The sequence below is a fragment of the Spermophilus citellus genome (assembly GCF_964194105.1).
Source record: "Spermophilus citellus genome assembly, chromosome: 15".
In the NCBI taxonomy this organism is placed as follows: Eukaryota; Metazoa; Chordata; class Mammalia; order Rodentia; family Sciuridae; genus Spermophilus; species Spermophilus citellus.
In genome coordinates, this window is record NC_138195.1 from 32,976,162 (window position 1) to 33,003,846 (window position 27,685).

At 34.6% G+C, this 27,685-nt stretch overlaps 1 protein-coding gene across 2 annotated transcripts in view; it reads right to left on the minus strand.

The window, feature by feature from the left end:
* Positions 1-27,685, minus strand: part of IPMK (inositol polyphosphate multikinase) — a 59,151-nt gene that overhangs the window by 14,180 nt on the left and 17,286 nt on the right. Inside the window, exons 2-4 of one of the 2 annotated variants that reach the window (XM_081266901.1) lie at positions 26,101-26,186; positions 16,415-16,511; positions 4,935-5,107 (exon numbers count right to left, since the gene is read on the minus strand). In XM_081266901.1, coding sequence (XP_081123027.1) covers positions 4,935-5,107; positions 16,415-16,511; positions 26,101-26,186 — 356 coding nt within the window. Of the gene's footprint in view, positions 1-4,934; positions 5,108-16,414; positions 16,512-26,091; positions 26,187-27,685 lie in introns of both variants that reach the window. The other variant, XM_081266900.1, reaches the window with a different exon arrangement.

Consider the following 27,685-nt stretch of genomic DNA (forward strand, 5'->3'; position numbering starts at 1 on the left):
GGGGGCTGAGAATGAAGCTCAGCAAATTCAAGGACCTGGGTTCAATCCCCAGCACCACAAATAAAATTTTTTAAAAAATAAGGAAATGCAAACAAACCTTTATTTATCTAGGGAAGCAATACATCCTAGCAAAGCTAAATTACGCAATGCTTACTTATTTATCCTGTAAGCGTACACTAAAGGTAATGGAAACCCAATAAAGAGTTTTTAAGCAAGAGAATGTTGTGATTAGACATATATTTTACAATGTTTAGAGAGCAAATTAGAAAAGAGCAAAACTGAATTTGAGAGACCAAAGTTCAGAGGGGGACAACAGTGAAAATGAGACTCAAGAGATGTTTGGGAATCAAGAGATGGCTCTGAGGGATGACAGTGACTACCAGGTTTCTACTTTGTAAGGCTGAATGTATGGCAGGTCATTCACTAAATAGGGAATAAGAGAGATTTGGTGTTACTGTTATGATCATTTGAGAGAGGGATAAATGTGTCAGTCAGATTGGGTTTGAGACGTTTAAGTAAATGTCTGGTAGGCTGTTACACACACAAATTACAAGATATAAGACAAAGTGGAGGTTGAAGATATATGCACATTTGGGAGTTATCTGTGAAACCAAAACGTAACCAAAAAGAACAGAAAGCACTGTACAAAAAAAGAGACGGAGTATTAAAATGGAAACAAGAAATTACCACAACTTTTAAAGAATACACAGAAAGAAATGAGCTAGTAAAGGAGATTGCAAAGTGGTCTTAGACTGGAGGTGGGATGTCACCAACACAAAGAAAAATGTCTCAAGGAGAACTTGGCCAATATTGAAGGCTGCTTTTCAAAGTAAAGTAAAATGAATAATGAAAAATGCTACTTAAATTTAGTGACATGGGGGTGTTATTAGGGACTTTAGTGAAGAGCAATCTGGTAACATGATGGGCAGAAGCCAGATTATAATGAGCTAGATTCTGAGTGGGAAGTAAAGAAATTGAAGTAACTAGTTTGGTTCTGAAAAGGAGACAAGTTAAATCTACAACAGGAGTGATTTTGATGTTCTGTTTTTTAAAGAATTGAGTGATTTGAACATATTTAAACCAAAACCAGACAGTGGATAGGCAGAAGTTGAAGATATAAGAAGGCAAGAGAAGATCAATAGTTTAATATCCTTTTTACTGTTTTTATTAGCATGTTATAGTTACGCATAACAGTGGGGGTTAACTGTGACATATTCTCACGTGTATGTAACATAATTTGTTCTTTTTCATTCCCTAGTATTTCCCTTTTTCTTCCCCTCCTCTCTCCCCCAATCCCCTTCCCTTTACTTAATTGGTCTTCCCTCTACTCATTAACTTTTTAAAAACTTGGTATATCATAATTACACATAAAAGCAGAATTCAATGTAATATATGCACACATTTACACAGGATAATCCAGTCAATTTCATTCTGCTGTTCCTACACTCTCCTACTCCCTGCAACCTCTTCTACTCTACGGTTCTCACTTCTGTTTTCATGAGATCCCCTTTTTAAATTCCTTATTTCTCTCTAGCTTCCACACAAGATTTGACCCACAACTTTCTGTGTCTGGCTTATGTCATTTGGCATGATGTCCAGCAAATGACATAATTTTATTCTTCTTCATGGTGGAGTAGAACTCCAATTTATATATAAACACACACACACTCTATATACACACATACACACATATATACATATTGTGTGTGTGTGTGTGTACACACGTGCACACACACACATTATTCATCTGGCAATTGTGAATTGAATTGTGCTGCTATAAACACTGGAATATAAACAGTAATACAGTATGCTGATTTCAGCTCTGGGATAGATTCCAAAAAGTAGAATAACTGGGTATATGGTGGTTCCACTCCAGTCTTTTGAAGAACACCCATACTGATTTCCATAGTGGTGATACTAATCTGCAGTCACACAATGTTTAAGTGTTCCTTTTTCCCCATATCCTCACCAGCATTTATTTATATCCTTGATGTTTACCATTCTAAATGGTGAGATGAAATCTCAGTGTAGTTTTGATTTGCATTTTCCTGATTGTTGAGGATTTGGAACATTTTTTTCAAGTATTTCTTATTCATTTTTATTTCTTCTTTTGAGAAATGTCTGTTTAGTTCATTTACCTATTTATTGACTGAGACTTTTAAGTTCTTTAAATATTGAAAAAGTAGCTGGCAAAGATTTTCTCCCATGTGAAAAGGAAGGATCTCTTTTCACTTTTTTTTTTTTTTTTGGTATTGGGGATTGAACCCAGGGGCACTTTACCCCACTGAGCTATATACAACCTGAGTCCTTTTTATTTTTTAAGACAGGGTCCCACCAAGTTGTTGAGGTTGGCCTCCAACTTGTGATCCTCTTGCCTCAGCCTCTCAAGTCATTGGGATCATAGGCATTTTTTTGCTACGCCCAGCTCTCTTTATACTTATTTCCTTTGCTATTCAGAAGCTTTTTAATTTGATCCACTCCACTTATGATTCTTGGTTTTATTACTCGAGCTTTAGAACTTTTACTAAGGAAGTCACTGCCTAAGCCTATATGTTGGAGTGTTGACCCAATGTTTTCTTATATCAGTTGCAAAGCTTCTGTTGTAGTTCTAAGGGCTTTGATCCATTCTGAGTTGACTTTTGTGCAAGGAGATAGATAGGGGTCACCTTTCACTCTTCTGTATATGGATATCCAGTTTTCTCAGCACCATTTGTTTAAAAAGGCTGTCTCTTTCCTCCAACATTGTTTTTTAGCTCCTTTGTCAAGGATGAGATGACTGTACCTGTGTGGGTTTGCTTGTGTCTTCTATTCTATTCCACTGATCTTCATATCTCTTTTTATGAAAACACCATGCTGTTTTTGTTATAACTCTATAGTATAATTTGAGGTCAGATATTGTTGATACCTGCAAGCTTATTCATAGTGCTCAGAATTGTTATGGCTATACTGGGTCTTTTATTAGTCCATATACATTTTAGGACTGTTTTCATTCTTGTCCATCTACAACTAAATAAATAAATAAAATTTATAAAAAATAGATATAACTCATCACATAAGTAGAATTAAAGACAAAAATCACACGATCATCTTAATAGATTGTGAAGTCAAATTATCTCTACTTGCAAACTCTAGCACTCATTCATGTTAAAAACGCTGAGGAAACTATGGACAGAAATATAAGGCTCTTGAGATAGTGGGAGAGAGTGAGACCTAGAGGATATAAAGAAGGGATGCCTTTAGACAAAAGGATTAAAAATTTTCCAATTCAACAGGAAGGAACACAAGGAAAAGAGCAATTGTAGGTAAAGTATAAATATTTGTTAGCAGGAAATTAAGGTAAATCCTATCTGATGGTTTTTATTTTTTCTAAAGTGAAAGACAAAAGTCATCCACTAAGTGAGAAAATGGGAGGGTAAGAAATTTGAAAAGAGTGGAGGTTTAAATAGCTGTCCAGTCAGATTGCTATGGGATATCTATTTCTTGTTTTAATATTATTCCATTAATTTTCTGTATACCCACAATTTATTGTTATCTAAAATGAAATAAATGTTTGGGTGATTTTTCTTGTTTTGTTTACAATCATATCAAATTCGATTGTGCAGTTATTACTACCACACTAACAATTACCTATAATGTCTCTTATTAGCTCTCCTATTTAAAATGCAAAAGACTCACATATTATCTTACACGATGATTTCATTATGTTTATATAAGTAAGCAATCATTTGACATTATCCACAAATTTTATCTCCACACACCTAGAAGACATACCATTTGTTTAGAGAATTTTATTCCATATTATTTCCCAACTGCATGGTACTGTCTGCACAACATCCTGAACAATTCTCTCTCATCCTCCTGCACTCTGTAATTCAACTCGTGACTTGGTTTTTCCCACCATCAGAAGTAGAATCTATTTCCCAACCCTATCAGTTGAACAACACTTGCAGTTCCTGCTGGTGTGTGCCTCTTGGAATGTGGTACTGTGACATGAAAAAGCTTAAGCTAGCCTTCTGACAGATGACATCACATATAAAAGCCAGTCAACAATCAGTACCAACTTGTAGACCAAGAGCAAGGTCATTTTAAACCAGCAAGTCCCAGTTAAGTTATCTGACACCAGCAACCACATAAGGAGCTGTGGGTGAAACCAATGAAAGAACTGTCTCCCTAAGCACAACTTGAACTGCAAATCCAAAGGTCGAAAGAGAAAAGAAGTTTTGGCATTCTAATATATAGTAAGGAACACATAGATAATAAAAATGTACTGTATATTTTTTTAAAACTAGAAAAAAGAATTGGGAATATTTTCACCACAAAGAAAAGGTAAATATTTGAGGTGATAGATATGTTTACCCTGATATGAATATTAAACACGTATCAAAACATTACATGGTATGCCATATATGTAAAACTATTTTGTATCAGTTAAAAATCAAAAACTAAAAATGCCAATCAACAGAATTGTTAGGAAATAAAACAACTATTTTAAACCACAAAGGTTGAAGCAACCTATATTTTAATTTATTTTCCATTTTAAAAATATAGTAAAATTACTGAATATATAAATAGCACAATTCTCCGGGAAATCATACAAAATATCACATTTACTTTTAATGTTTATTTTGCAACTAAACTTAAAGCTTCTTTAAAACAAAATTACCAAAGTTATAATGCTGAGGTTCAGTTTTCTATTTATTTAATCACCTACTATGTACCAGGACCAGAGACAATAACCATATATCAGTGAACAAGAGATAAAAATCCCTACCTTCATTACCTAAGGTATATAATTCATACATTGGGGAGTTATAGATAATCTAATTTCAAAACATTATCTTCTGATATATTAGTATTATAATGATATTCATAGTTTTTCAAGGGAAAAACATAGAAAGAAAAATGTATATAGTTATGCCAATAATAACTCTTACCCTCATGCCAAGCACCAAGAACCCAATCTCTTCCATTAATGGGTACTTGCTGACCTGTTGCTGAATCTTCTCAGATGAGGCAAAAGGATCATAGCTTTTTCGCCCGATCTTTACATCCATTATACAGGGCTTATTAAATTTATGGGTCACATCTTCCAGTTTTAGATATAAATCTGTTATTAAAGAAAAACTTTAATTAGAAATAGACAAATTAACTCAAGTAACTGTCAAGAGAAAAACAATGAGAAGTTCAGGGGCTGGAGTTGTGGCTCAGCAGTGGAGTGCTCGCCTTGCACATGCGAGGTCCTGGGTTCAACCCTCAGCACCACATAAAAATAAAATAAAGTTATTAATATATATATATATATATATATATATATATATATATATATATATATATAAACAAAGAAATAAGCTGAAATAAATTTAGAGTCCATAATTATTACTCTTCTGCCTAAAAAAAAAAGAAAAGAGTGACCAACAAATTTATAACAAGTATAAATTTCACTGACAAACTCTAGCAGGAGAAGAATTTAATAAGTATTCAACTATAAGCAAAAGGTATAAAGTAGATAATAAGGTTTCCACTGGCATCAAAAAGGCAATAACGGGGACAGGGGTTGTGGTTCAGTGGTGGAGCGCACGTCTAGCATGGGTAATGCATTGGGTTCAATCCTCAGCACCACATAAAAATAAATAATGTTTAAAAAAAAAATCTGGGGGCTGGGGATGTGGCTCAAGCGGTAGCGCGCTCGCCTGGCATGCGTGCTGGCCCGGGTTCGATCCTCAGCACCACATACAAAGATGTTGTGTCCGCCGAGAACTAAAATAAATAAATAAATAAATAAATAAATTCTCTCTCTCTCTCTCTCCCTCTCCTCTCTTTAAAAAAAAAAAATCTTAAAAAAAGGGCAATATTATTATTTCAAGAGCTGTGCCAGAATACATTCATACCCCTTTTGAATACTATTTATGGTATCTATGTATTGTTAAGCAAAAAATCTTAGTACTTTAACAATATTTATTTTCCATTTAAAATTAGTAATTGGAGGCAGGCATGGTGGCGCATGCCTGTAATACAAATGATTCCAGAAGCCTGGATGGGGGGATGGCAAATTCAAAGCCACCTCCTAGCAAGGCTCTAAGCAACTCAGCAAGGACCTGTCTCAAAAAATAAAAAACAATGGGGATGTGGGTTAGTGGTTAAGTGTCCCTGGGTTCAATCCCTGGTACCCCCCACAAAAAAAAAAAAAAAAAAAACATCCAAATGATGGTCATTGCAAATATACATTTCAGTCTTACTAGTTTCAAAGAGAAAACAAATATCTTGCTTTTTTAGAATGCAGCATTCCCCAAAAGTTGGTCTGTAAATCACTTTGGCATTCTGCTTGCATGTTCCCACAGAAAACTTAAATGGAGATTCAAGAATAAAATTATAAAAGCCCCAGTTATTATACACAGATGAGCTGCTTACAGTTGGAGTTTGAAAGGAAGGTCCAATGAGGAAAAAAGTATGCAAAGGAAATTTTTTCCCTTTTCCTAGGTAAAATGATATCATGATTCATTTTCATTTATGAATGTACTAACAAGCATTTCTCCTGAAAACTTTTCAAGATAAGGGAAGATTATATCCTGCTAAAGGTAGCAGAATACAACAGACACTAATATGGCATTATGTAAAAATGTGAATATGTAACAGATGTGATTCTGCAATCTATATTTGGGGTGAAAATGGGAGTTCAAAACACAATTTGAGTCTAATGTATGAAAGATGATATATCATGAGCTATGTAATGCTTTAAATAATCAATAAAAAATTAAAAAAAAAAAAAAGATTATATCCTGCTATCTATCAACATAAATAAGGTCATACAAAGAGCCGATTTTCTCAGAATTAAATTAACAGGTACTAGAGGTAAGAGAAGACTCACCCTCTGATGTCATTTTCTTTGTTCCTGTCTCACCAGGACTAGCAAAGTTATTAAATTACAACAATACACACACACACACACACACTATATACAACCTATATACATATACATATATACACGCACATATATATATATCCCCCTCCAGCAGAACCAAAACTGAGATAACTTAGTTAAGCCCTTCAGATTTAAAAGGCATACATCTGCCACGTGTGGTGGCACACACTTAATTCCAGAGACTCAGGAAACTGAGGCAGGAAGAACAGGAGTTCAATGTCAGTCTCAGCATCACAGTGAGACCCTGTCTCAAAAAAAAAAAAAAAAAATCAATAAAAAGTTGGGGATGTTTAAATGGTAAAGTACCCCTGGGATCAATCCTCAGTAACACAGGTGGGGGAAAAAAGAGGGAGAAAGATCTTCTTCCTCAAGAGAAAAATGTTCTCCCTTAGACAAAGGAATACGGGAGGAAGGTTATGACTATACCCAAATTAGGCCCAATATGACAAAAGAGCAAATGTAACCCATGAGAGCAGCACCAACTGTATAAGAAGGAGCCCTTCACACTTCTAAGACATCTTCAACAGGATAAAAAAAAAAAACAAAAGGTCTGGACACAAACATAACAAGTGTAGGCAGTAAACATGGGACAAGTGGGAATGTCTTGATAAAGGAGCTGGAACACAGTCAAGTTTCTATACTTTAAAAGACAACCAAGTAATGTAGGAGAAGATATGCAGTGTCCTTCAGTCTTTCCTACCATCTCCAATCAAGCAAAAGAGAGGAAACGGATCCATCTTCTCTCTTATATATATAGCTGTATAAGAACTTCAGTACCATGGCTTCGATTCCAAATATCAGAAAAGACTAAAGATTCTGTTATGGTAGATCCTTAACATTCAAATTATCATTGATTTGGAGACAAAAGAACCCAAAAATCTTACTAAGACAAGGCTGTCCATGGGAGTAGAAATGCAGCAGGAAAACCCCACATCTATATCTCAGTATAAGGTTATTTTCCCCTTGTTGATTTGGTGATTAAAAACAAACTGTTTCTTTTTTTATTGGTCCTTTTTAGTTATAATATATAACAGCAGAATTCATCTTGATATAATTATATAAGCATGGAATATCTTATTCTAATTAGGATCCCATTCTTGTAAATATACATGATGGTGAGACTCACTGTGGTATATTCCTATACGTGAATAGGAAAGTTATACCAGTTTCATTCCACTGTCTTTCCTTTTCCTATCCTCCCTCCCTTCCCCTCATTCCCCTTTGTCTTATCTACTTAACTTTTTTCTATTCCCACACCCCCCCCACACTGTAGGTTAGCTTCTATATACCAGCTAAAACACTCAACCTTTGTTTTGGGGTTTTTTTTTGGGGGGGGGATTGGCTTATGTCACTTAGCACAATAGTCTCCGTATCCATCCACTTACTGGTAAATGTCACAAAGCCATTCTTCTTAATGGCTGAGTAATACTCCATTGTGTATATGTACCACATTTTCTTTATTCATTCATCTGTCATTTGTTTATGATAAAATAGAACTGATAGAAGCTGGGATAGAGACTTTGCAAGTCTGAATATAAAAATCCCTATTTTTTCTCTCTTTTTGGAAAGGAGGAAAGTATAAATGTAAACTACTTATAGTATAAATATAATACTTTGCTGAATTATGAGTGTTTACCCTTTCCAATCCTACTTCCCAGTGGGAGTTTGGACTTGGCCCTCCTTTCTCACTCTATGAGAGAGTCATTTCTTCTGTAAATAGAGATGAGTGTAACTGATTTTATTTGATTTTTATTTTCACTGGCTCAATTCACTTTACTTTCAGGTTCTTGATGTAACTTTATGATTGAAATGATCAAATAATTGTTACATTAATTATTACTAGCTTTCAGAAATAAAATCTAAAGTTAAGGCCTACTGAGGGTTGGTTTGGTGTTTTGTTTTAGTTCTCTGAACTCAATTTTCTCTAAATAAAAATAAGAACTTGAGATTCTCATATCATTTTTTCTAAATTATTAAAAGTAAACACCAAAAGATGCTTTAAAGATACAGAGTTCTTAGGAAAGAAATGTTGTTATGAATTCCAAGTAAGCTTCTGAAGAAGGTAAGCAGGAAAAAAACTGGGACATGATCTGAACACTAAGATTGTTACTGTTTTTTTATAATCTGTCATCTGTATATAAATCTGAGTATTAATTCACTCTGAAAAATGCTACTAGTAAATTCTTTCCACAGAACACAGCTTAATTCAAAGTAGGTCAATCTGGAGATTCAGTTACTTATATGATCAAAGGCATTTTCTACAGACGGCTTCATAAGGTAATGCTACAGACTGGATAACAAAGGGCACTTTTTCAGCTAGGCCCCTCTGGGGTAGAATGGAGCAGTACTTTTCCATTTGTAGGTCACTACCCATTATTTCAACTTAATAGATGAAAGAATGAGAAAATATGAGACTGTCTTATATAACCTAAGACTAAATATTGTTATGGGGTTGGTTTCAATCTTAGAAACACTGAGCTGTGATGTAAAAATATATTTATTACTTGTCACAGGCAAAGAATTTTTACAACACTCAATTTGACTAAATAGAATGTCACTGGGTATTACAGTGACGGCTCAAGAGCTATCCACAGACCCTCAGAAGTGATTTGTTTGCAGTCATTGTCACACTTTGGAATTCACTGAGGAAGGAGTGAATCTGACACAACCTTGGCCAGTCTTACCAATGTAGAACAGGGATTCAGAAAAAAACCTGTTGGTGACATCTCTGAGTCTACTTGAGGAGCTAGCACAAGATCACCAAGGAGAGAAGAGGAAGGATTAAGAAAACTACAGAGAGAGATAGCCCTGGGCTTTTATACAATTTGGTTTCTAATTCTGGCCCCATCTTGGGCTCAGATATGTAACTCTTGGCTTTCATAAGATACCCCTGTATCCTTATAAATAAAGTCTCCCTTTTTGTTTAATCAAGTTCATTTCTAGAACTTACATCTAAAGAATTTTAATCAAAATGATCAAGTTTAAAGCAATTACTTTGGAAGCACAGAAAGAAGTTCAGATCTCAACTCTACCATGTATTAGTCTGTGACCTCAGTAGCACTTCTCTATACCTCAAATATATATAAAATGGAAATAATTTTAGAATCTACCACAGAGATATCACAAAGATTAAATGAGATACTGTATGGCGCAGTGTCAATACTAGTTCCACAAATGAAGGTTACAACATTCCTTTACTTCAAAAGTAAAATTTCATATACTCTACATATAATTACCACACAAGGTACTGTTCTGGGATATACAGGTAAACAAAAGAGGTAAAATCCTTGTCTTTACAGAGCTACTTTTTAAGAGTATAAACAGCATTTTATTTAGCATAATGCCTGGTGCATATCTGATACTAACTGAACACTTATTAATTTTACCTATAAGTATATATAAATATTAAACATGTATAGCATTGATAAATATTAAAATCTGCCAACTAGATTAGACCAACAATGAGATTCAGGTCAAACTTCAATATTCAGTATAAAAAAAAATATAAAATGATTCTATGAAGTATATGCATACCCTTCCATATAAGTTAACAACTACCAAATAAAAAGACAGTCACAACCCAATTAAACATTTAATAATGAATATTTATCAACCCTGAGACTAATATCAAGTCTTAGCCTACAGTTAAATAGTAACAAAAACATCTACTACATATTGATTTTATATCAAGTTAAAATATTTGCCATGATTACAAAACACAATCCTGTCAAACAGGGCCTTATAATTGCTCAACTATTATAATATATTGGCTAAATCTACTCTCTTTTCCATCTTACTAGTTCAATACTTTCTTGCTCAAACATTGACAGCTTGCTTTTTTTTTTAAAGTCTGAAGAGTTACAGATTAATTGAGATCATAGATGTTAAAGATTACTGCACTAAATATGGAACCTATTTTTAATGCTATATTAATGATGAAAACAATGATGGCAAAAAGAAGATATGTTCTAAACTGCATCAAAAAATCTGATGGACTAAAGATAGGATAAATATGCTGTATCTGGAATAGTTTAGGTTTACTATGACCAAGATCAAAAATGTAAATTAGACTATATGATGTTTGTAAATTCTTACAATATAATGGTATGATTAGCTTGTAAGAGGTTTGCAAGTAGAGACAAAATTTTGAATATTAAAAAATACAGCTGATTTTTACATATATATGTATGTATGTTGGTACAAATTATAAAGATAATGTAAGTAATTAGATTTAATTTTCAAACTGTGGAAACTCTCTACTCAGGACAATTTATTCTTAAAAAGCCAGTCCTCCAGAGGTCTTAGGCCTGGCGTTTGTTAACCCTAGATCTAAGAGAGACATTCTGTAAAGATTAGTGATGGTATCTATATAATAAATAAAAGGATATATATTCTTCATAAATATGTAAAGGTCATTTCATGAGGTCACAGTAACCAGAAATGTAGTTAAGGGGCTATAGTCAATCCAATATTTATACATTAATTCATTTGAAAAATATATCTAGAACTAGTATAGTTAAAAAAATTTGTGGGGGCTGGGGTTGTGGCTCAGGGGTAGAGTGCCTGCCTCATACACATGAGGCACTGGGTTCAAGTCTTAGCACCACATAAAAATAAATAAATAAAATAAATATATTGTGTCTATCTGCAACTAAAAAAAAATTTTAAAAAAAATTTGTGGTAGAAATCATTCCAAAATATACTTCATGCTATTATAAACAGACTATTAAGATTTCTCATTGGCTTTACCAAGAACATTTTTTAGTATGCTTAAAATATTTATATATTTTCATGTTGTTGATCATAATATAAGATTATATAGGTTACTGTGAATGAAAAAAACTTTTCTATCTTGTTAAATATATATAATTCTCATGCTGGGTATGGTGGCACATGCCTGTAATCTCAGTTTCTTGCAAGGCTAAGGCAGGAGGATTCAAGTTCAAGGCCAGCCTGGGCAACTTAGCAAGAGCCTGTCTCAAATTGTCTATATATATATATATATATATATATATATATATATATATATATATGTATATGTATATATATATGTATATGTATATTTGTGTATAAATATACATATATATTATTAAGGGCAAGAATATAGCTCAGTGGTAGAACACTTGCCTGGTATACAGAAGCCCCTGGGTACAATCCCCAGTACTGTCAAAACACACACACACACGCATGCAAGTGCACACACGTATATAAAATTATTGTTGGGCTGGGGATGTGGCTCAAGCAGTAGCGCGCTCGCATGGCATGCGTGTGGCCCAGGTTCAATCCTCAGCACACATACAAACAAAGATGTTGTGTCCGCCGAAAACTAAAGAATATTAAAAAATACTCTCTCTTTTAAAAAAAATTATTATAAATGTAAATTACATACGACACTTACATTGTTTTATAATATGTTAAGTATAAAAAATTCCTATAGGGTTGGGGTTGTGGCTCAGTGGTAGAGCATTTGCCTAGCATGTGTGGGGCACTGGGTTCGATTCTCAGCACTACATATGAACAAATAAATAAAGGTTCATCAACTAATAAAATATTTTTTTAAAAAAAAAAACCTATAGCAAATTTTCTACTGCTTGAACATAGCCTTGATACTGTAAGAAAGAGAGCCAGAAAACTTCCCAGCATCAAAGGAAGAAAATCAGAAACATCTGAATTATGAAAAATAATTTTAAATCACGGATAACTAAACAATAAAGATGAAGGCAACTAGACATCTGTTTAAAAGGAGTCAGGGTGGGGGACACTCAGGGAATTGAAAGATGACTTATTCAAGTTCCCTTTAATGAACATTAATCATTATATAAATTATTAAAATATGAATTCCAAGTTTCAGTACGTTTTCACCAATTTTATCTGTACAATCTACTATACTTTTTAAAAAAATTTTTTTAGTTGTAGATGAACACAATGCCTTTATTTATGTATTTTTATGTGGTGCTGAGGATCAACCTAGTGCCTTAAAAGTGCCAGGCAAGCACTCCACCACTTAGCTATAACCCCAGCCCTACTATCTTCTTTTCTGAACCTCCCAAAAAAGGAGTTAAGGCCAGGTGAAGAACCACCACAAAAAAATTAAGCCAAATGCAAAAATGGAGAGATAATTGCTTTTCCACATCAATATCCAGCCATTTTTTTTTTTTCAGAAAAAAAAGTTTATAGTAGAAAGAATTCTAAGTAGAGACTGTGAGCCCCTAAATTTGGAGTAAAGGGAGGTGAGGAACGGATGTGTGCTGGCTTGTTTCAGTACATGCTTCCTGAAACCTGATTAGAAGCTTGAATCCAGAAACCTACCAATTCTATTTGAAAACTCTCCATCTGCTCAAACCTACTTCATGTTCTTGATGTTAAACTTTTCTATCACTCCAAATAACTATGGAAAATCTAAAGGTCTCTTTATGGTACATGTAATATACTTCTAAGTGTTTATACACAAGTACAAATGAGATTTATTACATATAACTAGCCCCAAATCTTCAAAGACAATTGCCAATAAAAATATTAAAAACATTCTACCAGGGACTGGGGTTGTAGCTCAGTGGCAGAGCATATGCTTAGCATGTATGAGGCACTGGGTTCAATCCTCAGCACCACATAAAAAAATAAACAAAATCATTGTGTCCATTTACAACTAAAATAAAAGAAAAAAAATCCCACCAGCCATGTTCTAAAATTAGATAATGGTGATGACCGTAAATCTCTGTGAATACACTAAAAACCACTGAATTGTATGTTTCAAATAAGTGAGTTTTATAATATGTAAATTACATCTCAATAAAGCTGTCAGGGGTTAGGGTTGTAGCTCAGAGGTGGAGCACTCACCTACCTACCATGTGTGAGACACTGGGTTTGATCCTCTGCACCACATAAAAATAAAATGAGGATATTGTGTCCACCTATAACTAAAAAGTAAATATTTTATAAATAAATAAATAAAGCTGTCGAAAATTCGAAAGAAAATAATGTATGTGGTCAGCGATTATGCTTCAAGTTGCTATATAATAATCTCGTTGAGCAAATTGAGTAAAATGACTTTTATTATTTTCAGCATTTTACTACTTTGGATTATGAAGGAAAAAACTATTAATTTTATAAAACACTTCCCTGAGGGGCTGGAGTTGTGGCTCAGTGATAGAGCGCTCACCTAACATGTGTGAGGCACTGGGTTCGATCCTCAGCACCACATAAAAACATAAATAAACAAAACAAAGTATTGTATCCATCTTCAACTAAAAAAAAATTTTTTTAAATAATAAAACACTTCCCTGAGAACATAAGGTGCCCACACCAATTTTTAAAATAATGTCATTAATTTAAGTTATGTAAAGCACAGATACAAACCATATTAAATAATTAATACTTTATTAAATTTTAAATCTACTAAAATATTTATTTTCATGATTTTGTACCCTAAACGTACGTGTAAGCTGGCCATCTTACATTTATTTTACTTATAATCAAAAGGTTAAAAGTAGAAATATGATTCCATGAAGTCTAGCAAAATTTAAACTGAGAAATCTGCATGGTGCAGTTTTGTCAAACACCTTCCAGAGCAAATAAAGTAGGAAAGGAATAGGAAATTGTCTGAGGCAACTGTTGATATCACTGGACCATTCCATATCATGTATACTTTATGACCTGTCATTTTTTGCCCACTATTTAAATTTTCTACCCTCTTTTTTATTTTCCTCAACTCATCTTTTCATCTTCCTAGCACTAAAATCCCCAGTTATATTCAACTAATAGAATTAGTGTTTTATAAGACAATTTAACATAACATACAGAAAATGAGCTCAAAGAGTTTACTGTTATCAAGTGCACAACTTGCAGATAACTAGGGTAGAAGCAACTTAGTGAGACCCTGTCTCACTAAAAATAAAAAGGGCCAGGGATGTTGCATAGTAGGGACCCTGGGTTCAATCCCTGGTACCAAAAAAATAAAGAATAAAGAAAAGAAATTACCTTCAGACTACAAGGTACATATAATCATGAATTTCATTATTAGGCCTAGCTCCCATCAAGATATCTCATATACATATGCAAATATTCCAAAATCTGAAAAACTCACAAACCTGAAACACTTCTGGTCCCAAACATTTCAGATAAAGCATATTCTGCCTTATGTTAACAGAGCCTGAGCTCACTTTCAGTTTTTCCATACAAATGAAGAACAGGACAGTCCTAAACACACAAAGGAGCCATCAATTTACAACTAACCTAACTGATGATAACCACAGGGAGATACCATGATTTCTTACTAATGAAACTTGGCATACTAAGTCAATGAGTTGAAGGAAACAAACAAGGAGAAGAATAAGCTCAAAGTGGAGTCTCCTTGTCTTTCTACTCTCAAAATGTAGTTCAAGATCTACATCAGAAAACTTGTACCTTTTATTTACAAATCATATCACTAACCTCAAACCTGAATAATCAAAATGTCTGAATGCCTATAAATTTGCATTTTAACAAGACTACAAAAAATGAAAAGGGATGGGGATGTAGCTCAATGATAGAGTGCCTTTGGGTTCAATCCTCAGTACTACCAAAAATGAAAAATAAAAATACTATAGAGGTTATTCTTTTTTTTTAAACACAGCTATGCTTATTTTTGTTAGTGTTTACATATCTTAAATATCTTTTCCTGTCCTTTTACTTATTCACATCCTTGTTTCCTTATAATTAAAATGTGTCTTTGTTGCCTCCTATAAACAAAACTAATATTAACTTTTTCAATTCAGTCTAATAAATTTTTTTAAAATTTTAAATGAATTTGTTGATTTATAATTAACATAATTACCAGTTTTAAGTCTAACATTTTGCTATTGATTTCTGTATCAATCAGCTTTTTCAATGCTATGACTTAAAGACCCAACCAAACAACTGTAGAGGAGGAACTATAGGTTATTCTTAAACTTATTCAAATAACAATGGCTACTCGCTTAAATTCTACCTGCTCCAGCAAAGTTATTCAAGGGGTAGATACTGCTGCAAGTATTAACTAATACTAAGAAAATTAAATTCTTAATATAGATTATTTTATCCTCTAAGGAACTTTGCAGTGCTTTTCAAAAGACTGCAACTTAAAGCCTGAAGGCAGGGGTGAAGAAGGAAGATAGAATAGAGAGAAGTCATGCAGAGAAATTTGTTTTCTTGAATTTTTTTATTACTCAAAATAGAAAGAGAAATTATATAAATGAGGAAAGAAGAACATATATAAATTAAAACAGTATTAAGTACTAGTATATATACTTTCATTCAACTATAACAACAGTCTGATCATTAACTTGTATATGCCATTTAAGAAAATGGTTATGGTAAAGCAAAAGTTTTAAAAAGCTTTGTTTAGTGAGGTGAAGAAAGATTAGTAAGAACACATATGTTCTGTATTTTTATAATACACACTAATTTTCCCTTTATATAAATTCAGAAAACCAATCTTATGAACTGAAACTAGAAGCTGTACTTTTAAGAAAGTATTACCATTTGGTGCAGTGGGAGGTGACCAGATGCCATAATATTTTGGCAAATATTTTCGAAGCTCTAGAAGAACAGCATCACTACAATCAGCAGCATAAACCTGAAACAAAGAGAAATATAAAACTGGTTAGTTTCTTATTGTTGCCCTGCACATTTCTCAAACACAATATCACTGACTCAATTATCTGGTGTGAGTTTTAATTGGAAATAAATCTGGAGTAAGCAAAAAATATCACTATGTCTCCAATGAAAAGCTATGTGTTATTTAAAACACACTTTCCTTGGTTCTCTAATACTACCCTTTCACTGTCCTTTGGATTATTTCACAACAGTGTAAGTTGCGGGTAACTGACATCAAATGCAAAATAATTCTTAACCCTAAATATGTAAATAAGTTTTGGTCAGAGGAGATTCAATGAACAATTAACTGCCCTCCATGCCCCAGGGAAGGAGGGAATTGAGTTCCTACTTAAAACATCATCTCAACTCTGGAAACCAGAGTGTTTTATCCCTAAGCTATGACCTTAGTCCTTTTTATTTTATTTTTTTTTAATTTTTGAGACATAGTCTTGCTAAGTTTTAGAGGTTGGTTCCAAACTTGCAATCTTTGATCCTCCTGCCTCAGTCTTCCAGGTAGCAGTAGCTGCGATTACAGGCATGTACCACCATGCCCAGCTAATTTTTTTCTTATTAAAAAAAAAAAATCGGGGCTGGGGATGTGGCTCAAGCGGTAGCGCGCTCGCCTGGCATGCACAGGGTGCTAGGTTTGATCCTCAGCACCACATAAAAATAAAAAATAAAGATGCTGTGTCCACTGAAAACTAAAATAAATAAATATTTAAAAATTCTCTCTCTCTTTAAAAAAAATTTATCCTTTAATACAATGTAAGTCTTAATTCCATGATTTATAACCCTTAATAATTCTAGAAGTGGGGCTGGGAATGTGGCTCAGGCAGTAGCGCGCTCATCTGGCATGCGTGCGGCCCGGGTTCGATCCTCAGCACCACATACCAACAAAGATGTTGTGTCCGCCGAGAACTAAAAAAAAAAATAAATATTAAAAATTCTCTCTCTCTCTCTCTCTCTCTCTCTCTCTCTCTCTCTCTCTCTCTCTCTCTCCTCTCTCACTCTCTCTTAAAAAAATAATAATTCTAGAAGATACTACAGATTTATGGATATCCTGGACCCAGGCTCTAGTTCTGTTCAGCTGAAACATGGGGAGTAAATAAAATTGTAAATACTGAACAGTGAAATATCATGGCTTCTTTCTCTTTTTTTCAACACAATAATACACTCCAAGTATGCTAGCAACCAAATGATCAAGAAAGAAAGACATAGCAAACACAACATTAGGACTGAAAAGGGAGTCATACCAGATACAGCAGAGATATCTTTTTTAATATCATCAAGAACTTTACCAAGTGGGCAATTTTCTATAAAAAATAGAATCAAACTACATTTTACTATCACAAATAAAAAAAAAACCTGAAAACTGTTAAGCAACTGAATCACTAGTTAAAAAATGTATCCCATCCCAGGAAAGACGGAAGGGAAGACAGAAAAATGTGGACAGTAAAGGCTAGGGTGATAAAATGTGGACTCCACTGGATATTGAACTAGAGACCATTCTTGTTACATTGTGGGAGGAAAAAAAAAATAGGTTGGTTGCACTATGTCCATGTTTGGGGATGTTGTGGGAGACTGACCCTAAACAGGACAGACTAGTTTATCTGGTGAGAAAATTTCAAGGCAACAAAGCACTCAGGCTGCAACATGGGTATCACTGGTTCTGCTAGATTTGCATTGAGAACTGGGAACAAAAAGCAAAGGAGATAGATTGAAAAATTCACAGCTTGACAAGAAAAGAATGTTGAATCCATTAAGTCCCAAGTTTTTAATTCTACAAATATTTCAATGAAATTTACACAGGTACATCAAAATAGGACAGAAATCATAATCCAGAGCTTACATATGTGTATATGTACACAATGTTAATCAATAATGTAGTTATGCTACAATTATTATTATATAATAATTCTGAATTATTACATAACATACTATATTTAAGCTTTTATAGGTGTTGCACATCTAGGATGATGGGACAAAATAGGCTAAAAGTGCCTATTTTGTGGTCAAGGATGGTGAAGAAATTAGGGTCATTAAAAAAGAAGCCAAGGGCTGGGGATATGACTCAAGTGGTAGAACACTCGCTTGGCATGAGTGAGGCACTAGGTTCGATCCTCAGTACCACATAAAAATAAAATAAAGATATTGCGCCCACCTAAAACTAAAAAATAAATAAATAATATTTTTTTTTTTTTTTTAAAAAAAGGAGCCAAGCATTTCATGCAGGTACAAGAAAATGTGTCCTGAGGACATCTCAGGAATCTGTAGGAACCCACCCATTACAGCTTCAAAGGTGTCTAAGTGAAAATTGTTTCAGAATTTCTAGGGCAGAATCTTTTTTAAAAGATGGAAAGTTCCAAGACATTCTGCTCACTCAAGACCACCTCATTTATCTTTCCACTGGCATTCATTTCAGCTGACAAGGAACTCAGAAGCCAGCTGTCATGGTTTGAATGTGAGGTGTGCCCCAAAAGCTGTGTGAGACAATGCAAAAAGACTCATAAGAGAAATGATTGGGTTGTGAGTCTTGACCTAATCAGTGATTTAATCCCCCTGAGAGGGATTAACTGTGTGCTAAGAGAAGTGGTAGGGTGTGGCTGGCGGACATGGGAACTGGTACCTGGCTTTAGGTATATATATATATGTTTGTGTATCTGGCAAGTGGAGTCTCCCCCTCTCTACTTCCTGATCAACCCTGTTTGCCTCTGCCACATTCTTCTGCCACGATGTTCTGCCTCACCTGGAGCCCAAAGGAATGGAGCCAGCCTTCTAAAGACTAGGACCTCTGAAACTGTGAGCCCTCAAATAAATTTTTCCTCCTTTAAAATTGTTCTAGTCAGATCTTTTAGTCACACCAGTGAAAAAGCTGACTGAAACACCAGTGCAGCCATGGTTCAGTCAGGCACAGGAACTGCTTGTGCTAACAGCAGACTTTGGTGTTTTCCATGCAATACTAGTTTTGTAGGCAAGGAAACACAAGTGTCATAACATCACAAAAGCTTTCACCAAGAGTCTGAACGAAAGCCTAGGAGGCCAGGCAGTAAATAATAAAGTCAGAGTCCCTGCAAGCTGCCCTACAGGGTGACACATGGAACTGTGAGAGAGAGAAGCCAAAGCTGTAAAAGACCCTAGGAAGTTAGAGATGCCAAGAACATAGACTTCCTGCTGAAAAAAAGCTGCAGGCAGTAAAGAAAGCCAGTCCAAGAGAACAGACATGTATCTTGCAGCCAGCAAGGCCATAAGGGCGAGGCTGTTCAAGCCCTTGGAGGCCCACTTCCTGCCACAGTGTGCCCAGGATGCCATACATGGACCTTAAAATTTAATGTTTGCCCTGCTGGGTTACTGTCTTGCTTTGGTCTGATCCCTCCTTTCTACTTTCCTTTTCCTCTCTTTTAGAATGGGTGTATTTACCCTGTGCCAATGCATCTTTCAAGTATGTAACTTCTTTTTTATTTGTATAGGGGCTCACAGATAAGAATTTCCCTTGAATCTCAGAGGAGACTTAAAATTAGACTTCTTTCTTTTCTTTTTCGTACAAGGGATTGAGCCCAAGGGCGCTTGTAATATTGAGCCATATCTCAAGCCCTTTTTTATATTTTTGAGACAGGGTCTTGCTAAGTTGCTTAAAGCCTTGCTAAACTGCTGAGACTGGCTTTGAACTCAGGATCCTCCTGCTTCAGCCTCCTGAGCCTCTGGGATTAACAGATGTGTGCCACTGCACCTGGCTAATAATTTTTATTCTAAATACTAATGTATAATTTTGTTTTTTGGGTTTTTTTAAAATGATGAGACAATAAAGTAAAAGACATTTGAAAATCATTGGTTGTGGTGATTTTTTAATGTAATGCGTAGAACAGACCTTGGCTTATTCAGTACATGTTATTAGCTATTACTGTAGGGAAACTAAGAACTAGTAATTAATTCACTAAAATTCACACAAATTTTAATTAGTGAAACTAACTGAAAGAAAAAGAGACTTACTGCTTTAACTCTGAGCCATCATACTATATACACTGCCTTTAAAATAAGTGAGGAAATTGGAGATACCTGATGCTATAGTTTGAATGCTAAATATCCTCCAAAGGCCCATGTTTTAAAGGCTTGGTCTCCAGCTTGGTATAGTCAGAAACTGGTAGAACATTCAAGAGGTAGATTCTAGTATATAGAAGGCCCTTAGATAATTGGGAGCATACCCTTAAAGGTGATTGTGGGACCCCAATCTCTTTACATACTCTTTTTTTTTTTTTCCTTTTGCTTCCTGGGCAGGGGTGAGAAGTTCTGTTCCACCCACAGGCTCCTCCCATAATGTGTTGCCTCACCACAACCTAAGGAACAGAGTCAATCAATCATGTACTGATACCTCAAAAACTGTGAGCCATAATAAACCTTTTCTCTTTAAAATCTGATTATCTCAGGTATTTTGTTAGAGTAATAGAATATGAATACATCTGATAACATATTAGGTTCTCTAAATGCCTGAATATAGAATATACATATAGAATAGTAACCACATTTTGCAAGTCAAAACCTATAATTTGGTACAATATAAAAAAAGTGTACTTAGGAAAACATAGCACAGAATATTATAAATCAGGTTTGTTCAAAAAATATACAACGTATGGCTGCCCAAATATATACACACCCACCTATTCTCACCACATAAAGGACTAATATTGCCCCCCAAAAAACCCAATACTCAAAATTTATGACCTAATATCCCAGACAGAATACAATTTCTAATTCAAGGGAATGCATCTCATGCATCCTCAAAATTACAATTCCATATAAATTTAATGATTATTAAGTCTGCTTGTATATTCCAGATTGACAAGTAAATATAAATGTTTGATGGGGGGAAAGGAAATTCTTTGCTTTAAGGCAAGTCTAAACTGCAAACAAATTTACAAGTGAGCATACATATTTATACAGGTAATATCTCATTAGGGCCAACTGCTAGAATGTCTATGGTATGATAGAATCCATTTTACCAGAAACTGAAAGGAAAGGAAAAGAAAATACATTATTGTCTCTCCACAAAAACAGCCCTGAAAAATATTGTGTACTAAGAAAGAAATGTTGTGTATTAAGCAGAACAAGAATGTGGCAACATTATTCAAACATGATATCTAGATTACTGTATGCAATCTAAATCTCACTGGAACTTAATAATTCAGTATTAATATATCCACGGGATTTTAAAACCTGGAGAAAAATCAGTCATGGTTCATAGTCATACAACTAAATGTTAGAACTAAAATTAGAACACAAATTTGTACAATCCCAAAGCCTATGCTCCAGTAATATGTCACTTTTCACAAAAAGGAAAGAAAACAAACTTTCACTTCATAGGAATCAAACACATTATCATAGGCTGAACTGTGCTTCACCGAAAGTAATATGCCCAATTGCAACCCCCAGTACCTAAGACAGTGAACAGTCTTTAATAATGGGGGCTGGGAATGTGGCTCACTGGTAGGCTGCTTGCCTGGCAATGGTGAGGCCCTGGGTTTGATCCCCAATACTGGGAAAGAAAAACAAAGTAATTAAGATTCAATGAGGTTATTAAGGTAATCCCTAAGTTGTTATAATTGTGTTCTAATAAGAACAGGAGTATAGGACATGAACACACACAGGGAAGACCAGGAGAAGACAGAGAAAATAGCCATCTACAAGACAAAGAGAGAGAGAACCTCAAAAGAAACCACACCTCAATTTGAGACTTCTAGCCTACAAAACAGTAAAATAGTAAATTTCTGCATAACTAATCTGTGTTACTCTTTCTGGCAGCCATAACAAATGAATATACCCACCTATTCCTTTCACTGTTATCTATTAAACTTCTGATATCTTCTTCTGCTAGATGGTCCCTAAACTTAAGAGAACTTTAATAGGGGGAGAAATACTAGAAACATATTTAATATAGGAACAACGGAAGCACTACCAGTGAAAAATTACCATGCACTTATATAAAGCATTCAGTACAAGTGAAAAACAATAGAGCCAAGCAAAAAACAAAACAAACAAACAAAAAAAACCTTAGACCCTCAGTAACTCAGCAAGACCCTGTCTCAAAAAATAAAATAAGGCTGAAGATGTAGCCTAGTGGTAAAGTGATCCTGGGTTCAACTCTCAATACCCTCACCTGCCCTCCCCCACCAAAAAAAAAAAAGAAAGAAAGAAAGCACACATATATGCACTTGGGCTCTCTATTCAAATATATTTACATACCATGGTGAGTTAAAATATAAAGTGTTCTGGAATGCACAAGAAGCATTCCACATTGTATTGCACAACTGACAGATAACTTTCCCCATAAAGAACATGCATCATTTCTGGGGGCAATAATGAAAAAGAAGCCCTCAGTGATTTAAGCAATGCACATTTAATATAAAGAATTACTAAGCAGCAATGAAAGAGCAATCAGAAGATGTAATGAGAATTTTCTAAGATACTCTCTGGCTTAAGAAGGATAAACTTGGAAAGTAGGCCTATTTCCTAAGCAGAACTCATTTGGTTCCATGCAAACCAAAATGCAAGGAACCCAAAATAGACAAAACAATTTTCAAAAAGAACAAAGTTGAAAGACTCATATTTCTCAATTTCAAAACTTACTAAACAACTATAATAATAGAGTGTGAACAGATATCTAGACCTCATTGCAGAAGGCAAAACTGAAGCTCAATGAATAGCAGAGAAGTCCACTTGGTTAACCCACCCAGAGCTGGCCCATAACTGGATATGCATGAAGCAACCACACAGAGAGTAACCAAGAACACAGGCCCAAAGGAGAGTTGGTCTGCCATATAGGTAGGAAACCTAGAATGCCTGATGTCCATCCCAGGATGGTGGCAGAAGACAAATATGAAGAGGAGATGACTATGAAGGAGTCAGGGCACAAATTCATACACAGAAGCCCTCTGTGCTGGAAGTGCCACAAAGTGATAACCAGGTTGGGCCAGGGCTCTGTGGTGACAGAGGATACATATTTCCAGATATTCAACTGTAGCAAGAAACCCTCACCTATACTGCTGACCAATAGAACACAGATAGAATCATCAACAGATACTGCAGCCTCTTTCTCCTGCAATCTCTCTCTGATGCCTTCTACTGGGGATATTTAACAATGATCTCACTGTAAAGGAGAAATGCTACAAGGATTAAGTTCATTATCACAGAGGCAGTAATGATGGGTGAATTTGGAACGGAGAGGCAATAAATTGGTAACTGGAAGAGTGGTTTTACAGTGTCCCATCATTTAAAGAATTTTCATGTAAGTCTAACATTATTTGTTATTTTGAGCTGAGTTCTTTTAAAGTAGATGAATTCTTTAAAAAATCATATACAGTACTATAAAAAAATACAGACCAACATCCCTTATGAATGCAAAATATTCAATGAAATACTAGCAAACCAAAGCCACCGACATAAAAAAAAATTACAATTTATTGCTAAAATGAAAAGTTGACAACATGTAAAATTCAATCAACACAAAATGTAGCATTAAAAGAATAAATGATAAAACCACAATAGTTCCCAAACTAATGTAAAAAGTTCATTAAAAAAAAAAAGTTCAGCTAGCTTTTTGAGCAGAAACTGACAAGCTGATCCTAAAATATAAACTGAAATGCAAGAAAACCAGAACACCCAAAACAATTTTCAAAAAGGATAAAGTTGAAAGACTCATATTTCCCAACTTCAAAACTTATTACACAGCTATAATAAGAGTGTAAACAGATATCTAAATTAATGGAACAGAATTGAGAACTTACAAACCAGTCTGTACCAATATCAATTTGCAGCCTCTTGCTTCCAAATTCACCCTTCATCACTGGCAGAATTCCTTTAAGCATTTCTCCTTTACATTTACTCAACTGATTTTGACAAAGCTACTAAAATAATTCAGTGGGGAGAGTACAGCGATTTTAAGAAATAATAATGGATGACTAGATATTCATATGCAAAAGGATGTTGGATGCCTTCTTCCATTCATAAAAAATGGATCCAAAGCCTAATTTTAAGAGTTAAAGCTATAAAGCTCTTAAAAGAAAACAAAAAGCATAAATCTGCATGACCTTAGATTAGACAATGGCTTCTTAGATATGATATTAAAGGCATGAGCAACAAAAGGAAAAAAAAATAGGTAAACTGGGCTTTACCTATTCAAAAGATTGTTGGCTGTGGTGGTGCATGTCTGTAATCCCAGCCTACTCAGGAATCTAAGACAGGAGGATCACAAGTTCAAGACCAGCCTAGGCAACATAGTGAGACTGTGTCTCAGAATAGAAAAGGGTTGGGGCTGGACAGTAGAGCACATGCTAAACTGTGCAAGGTCCTGGATTCAACTCCCAATATCACACATACACATACACATGAACACACACACACACACAAAAAAAATCAAGTTTGTGCTTCAAAGGACACTAGAAAGCAAATGAAAAGACAACCTGCAGAAAGGTATCTTTTCCATACTTTGGAAAAGATATATTAATAGCAAATAAGATGAAAAGATGCTAAACACCATTAGCCATTAAAGAAGTGCAAATCAAAACAAACTACATTAAGATTAACATTTTATAGTAACTAGAATTCCACTCAAGACAAAATAAGAAATGTTGGTGAGGATGTAGAAAAATTAGAACATTCATATAGTGCTGAAGAAATATAAAATAGTCCAGCCACTTCAGGATAAACAGCTTTACCAATTAACCTAATATTTCCATTTCTAAGTATATACCAAAAAGTAGAAATAAGTCTGAAATACTTGTACATGAATGTTCATAGCACTATTAACAAAAGCCAAAAGGTGCAACAACCCAAACATCCATAACAGGTGAGTGGGTAAGCAAAATATAGTATATATGCATGATGGAATGTTACTCAGCTATAAAAATAAATGAAGCACTGATGTATGTTGTAATGTACATAAACCTTAAAAACATTACAGAAAATGAAAGCTAAGGGAAAAAAGACTACATTTTGTCTGACTCCATTTATATGAAATGGGAACAGAGAAGCCCATTAGAAAGCAGATTAACGGTTTAAGGTGCTGGGAGAAAGAATAATGCAGCATCGTGGTTTAATATGTAGAGGGTTTTTTTCTGGATGATGAGAATGTTTTGGAATTAGATACAGGTGGTGGCATGGAATATTATGAATGTACTAAAAAAACATTCCTAGTCTTTATGGTTAACCAGATGTTTTCCTTTCCCTTTTAGAGATTCACAATGCAGATTAGCATTTTTAAGAAATTCTACAGTAAAAACACTTATGTAAGTTAACATTTCTGACACTACGGAGACTCTCAGTTAAGTGTTTATCATATTGTGGGTCACTACCCAGGTTGAAATCAATTTAGTGACTCAGAACCTTTGAGAAATGAAATAGAATAGAAAATACTACACTGCATCCAATACCGTAAAACATAAGCATTGTTTTTCATGAAGTTTTTGTTTCTATTATACATAGTGAACTAGGACAGGCTGTCAAACCTTCTTACCGTGAGTCACCACTAAAAAACTCTGAAAAACACTTTTAATGCAACAAACAAATCTTACCTTACTTACCATATTATAAAATTCCAGCTCTCTCGGGCCCCTTGGAGGTGGCTGTAACTGTTTCAAAACTGTGCCATCTGGGTGTTGCAGTATACCTATGGAACAAAAATTAGAAAGTTTTTAGTGTTTTAATTACAGGGTACATTAATTCACAGGATATATTTGTTCCAGAATAGGCAAACCACTGTCATAAGTTTAGCGATTCAATTTTACTTATATTAGAAAATTTAATACTCAACAAACATGTTTTAGTACTTTATATGCAAAGCACTAGAACACAAATTCTAAATCACTTAGGTTTATTGTCTCCAACTGCTACACCCTTACAGTTCCCTCATATTCTAATAAATGTAAGTGTAAATTTTTATGAAAATACCTCCGTAATAGACATTCCATTAAAAACAAGAGACAAGTTAAAAGCAGCAGCATAAATTGATCCTGTTTTTATAAACACAAAATAAAAATGCCAACAGTGGCCACATATGGATTTCCTACTTGGTAATGTTTTAGAAGTCTCTCATCTATTTTAAGAAAGCAACTTAAGAAATTTTCCTGACTCTCATGAACTGTACACAGCTGTATAGATAGTTCAAGGATATGTAGCCACTGGGAAAAGTAAGGGCTGAGAGCAGGCACCAAGTCTTGTGTAGGAAGGGGCACCTTTTTATAATCAGTTCATTCAAAGTGGGGAGTCTTTAACTCAACAAAAGCAGAGAGTTTCAGCTTAAGAAATACAGCAATCAATTCTGTTAAGATCTACTATAGATTAGAAGGAAGGTAAATATTAATCCATTTGGATAAGATGAGTTTGTAAGCAGTTAAAAAGATCTGGGGACTTTAAGAGTACTAAAATATAACTAAAAATTATGAAAAAGGAATTCCATTCCTCAAAGTAAGGACTTAGAACAAGTAAATCCTTTGCTCCTCTGGTTATGACATTTTCTGTGGGACTAATGAAGAGTGTTATATACATAAAAAGTCTTGATGAAAAGATTTCCAATTGTCAACCTCTTAGAAACAGAAGATGGAACTGTGCTTACGAAGGGCTGGGAGAAAAGGGAACAGGGGAATTATTCAATGGTTATAAAGTTTTTCTCGCCTAAAAGTAGTAGGTTAGGAGTTGCCACTGAGAAGTCTGACCTCCATATAGTGTCCCCAAGGCTCCTACAGCCTTGAATGGCCCTTTCCCACCTGGCTTCCTCTGCTGATTGATTGTCTAGTGGGTTTTCTCCTGTCCATGGCATCTTAGGGCAAGAAACGAGGGCCTCAAGCCCCTATCCCCTATCTAGTTTGGCAGTAGAGTTAGATGTTGTACTGTGTTTTTGTTGTTGTTTTATTTTCCTCCAAACTTAAAAAATGCAAATTTTTTTTTAAAAAAGCAGTTTAATACAAAAAAAAATCAAGAAGTTCCAGAGATGTGTTGAACAATAATGTGAACTCAGTTAACACTTAGTTCATACTTACAAATAGTTAAGATGGTCAATTTTACATTGGGTATTTTACCACCACCACCACCACCACCACAACAACAAAAGTTGTGTATTCAGGAGGATTATAACTATGTAAAAATAAACACAAGTTAAAATTTCCATCT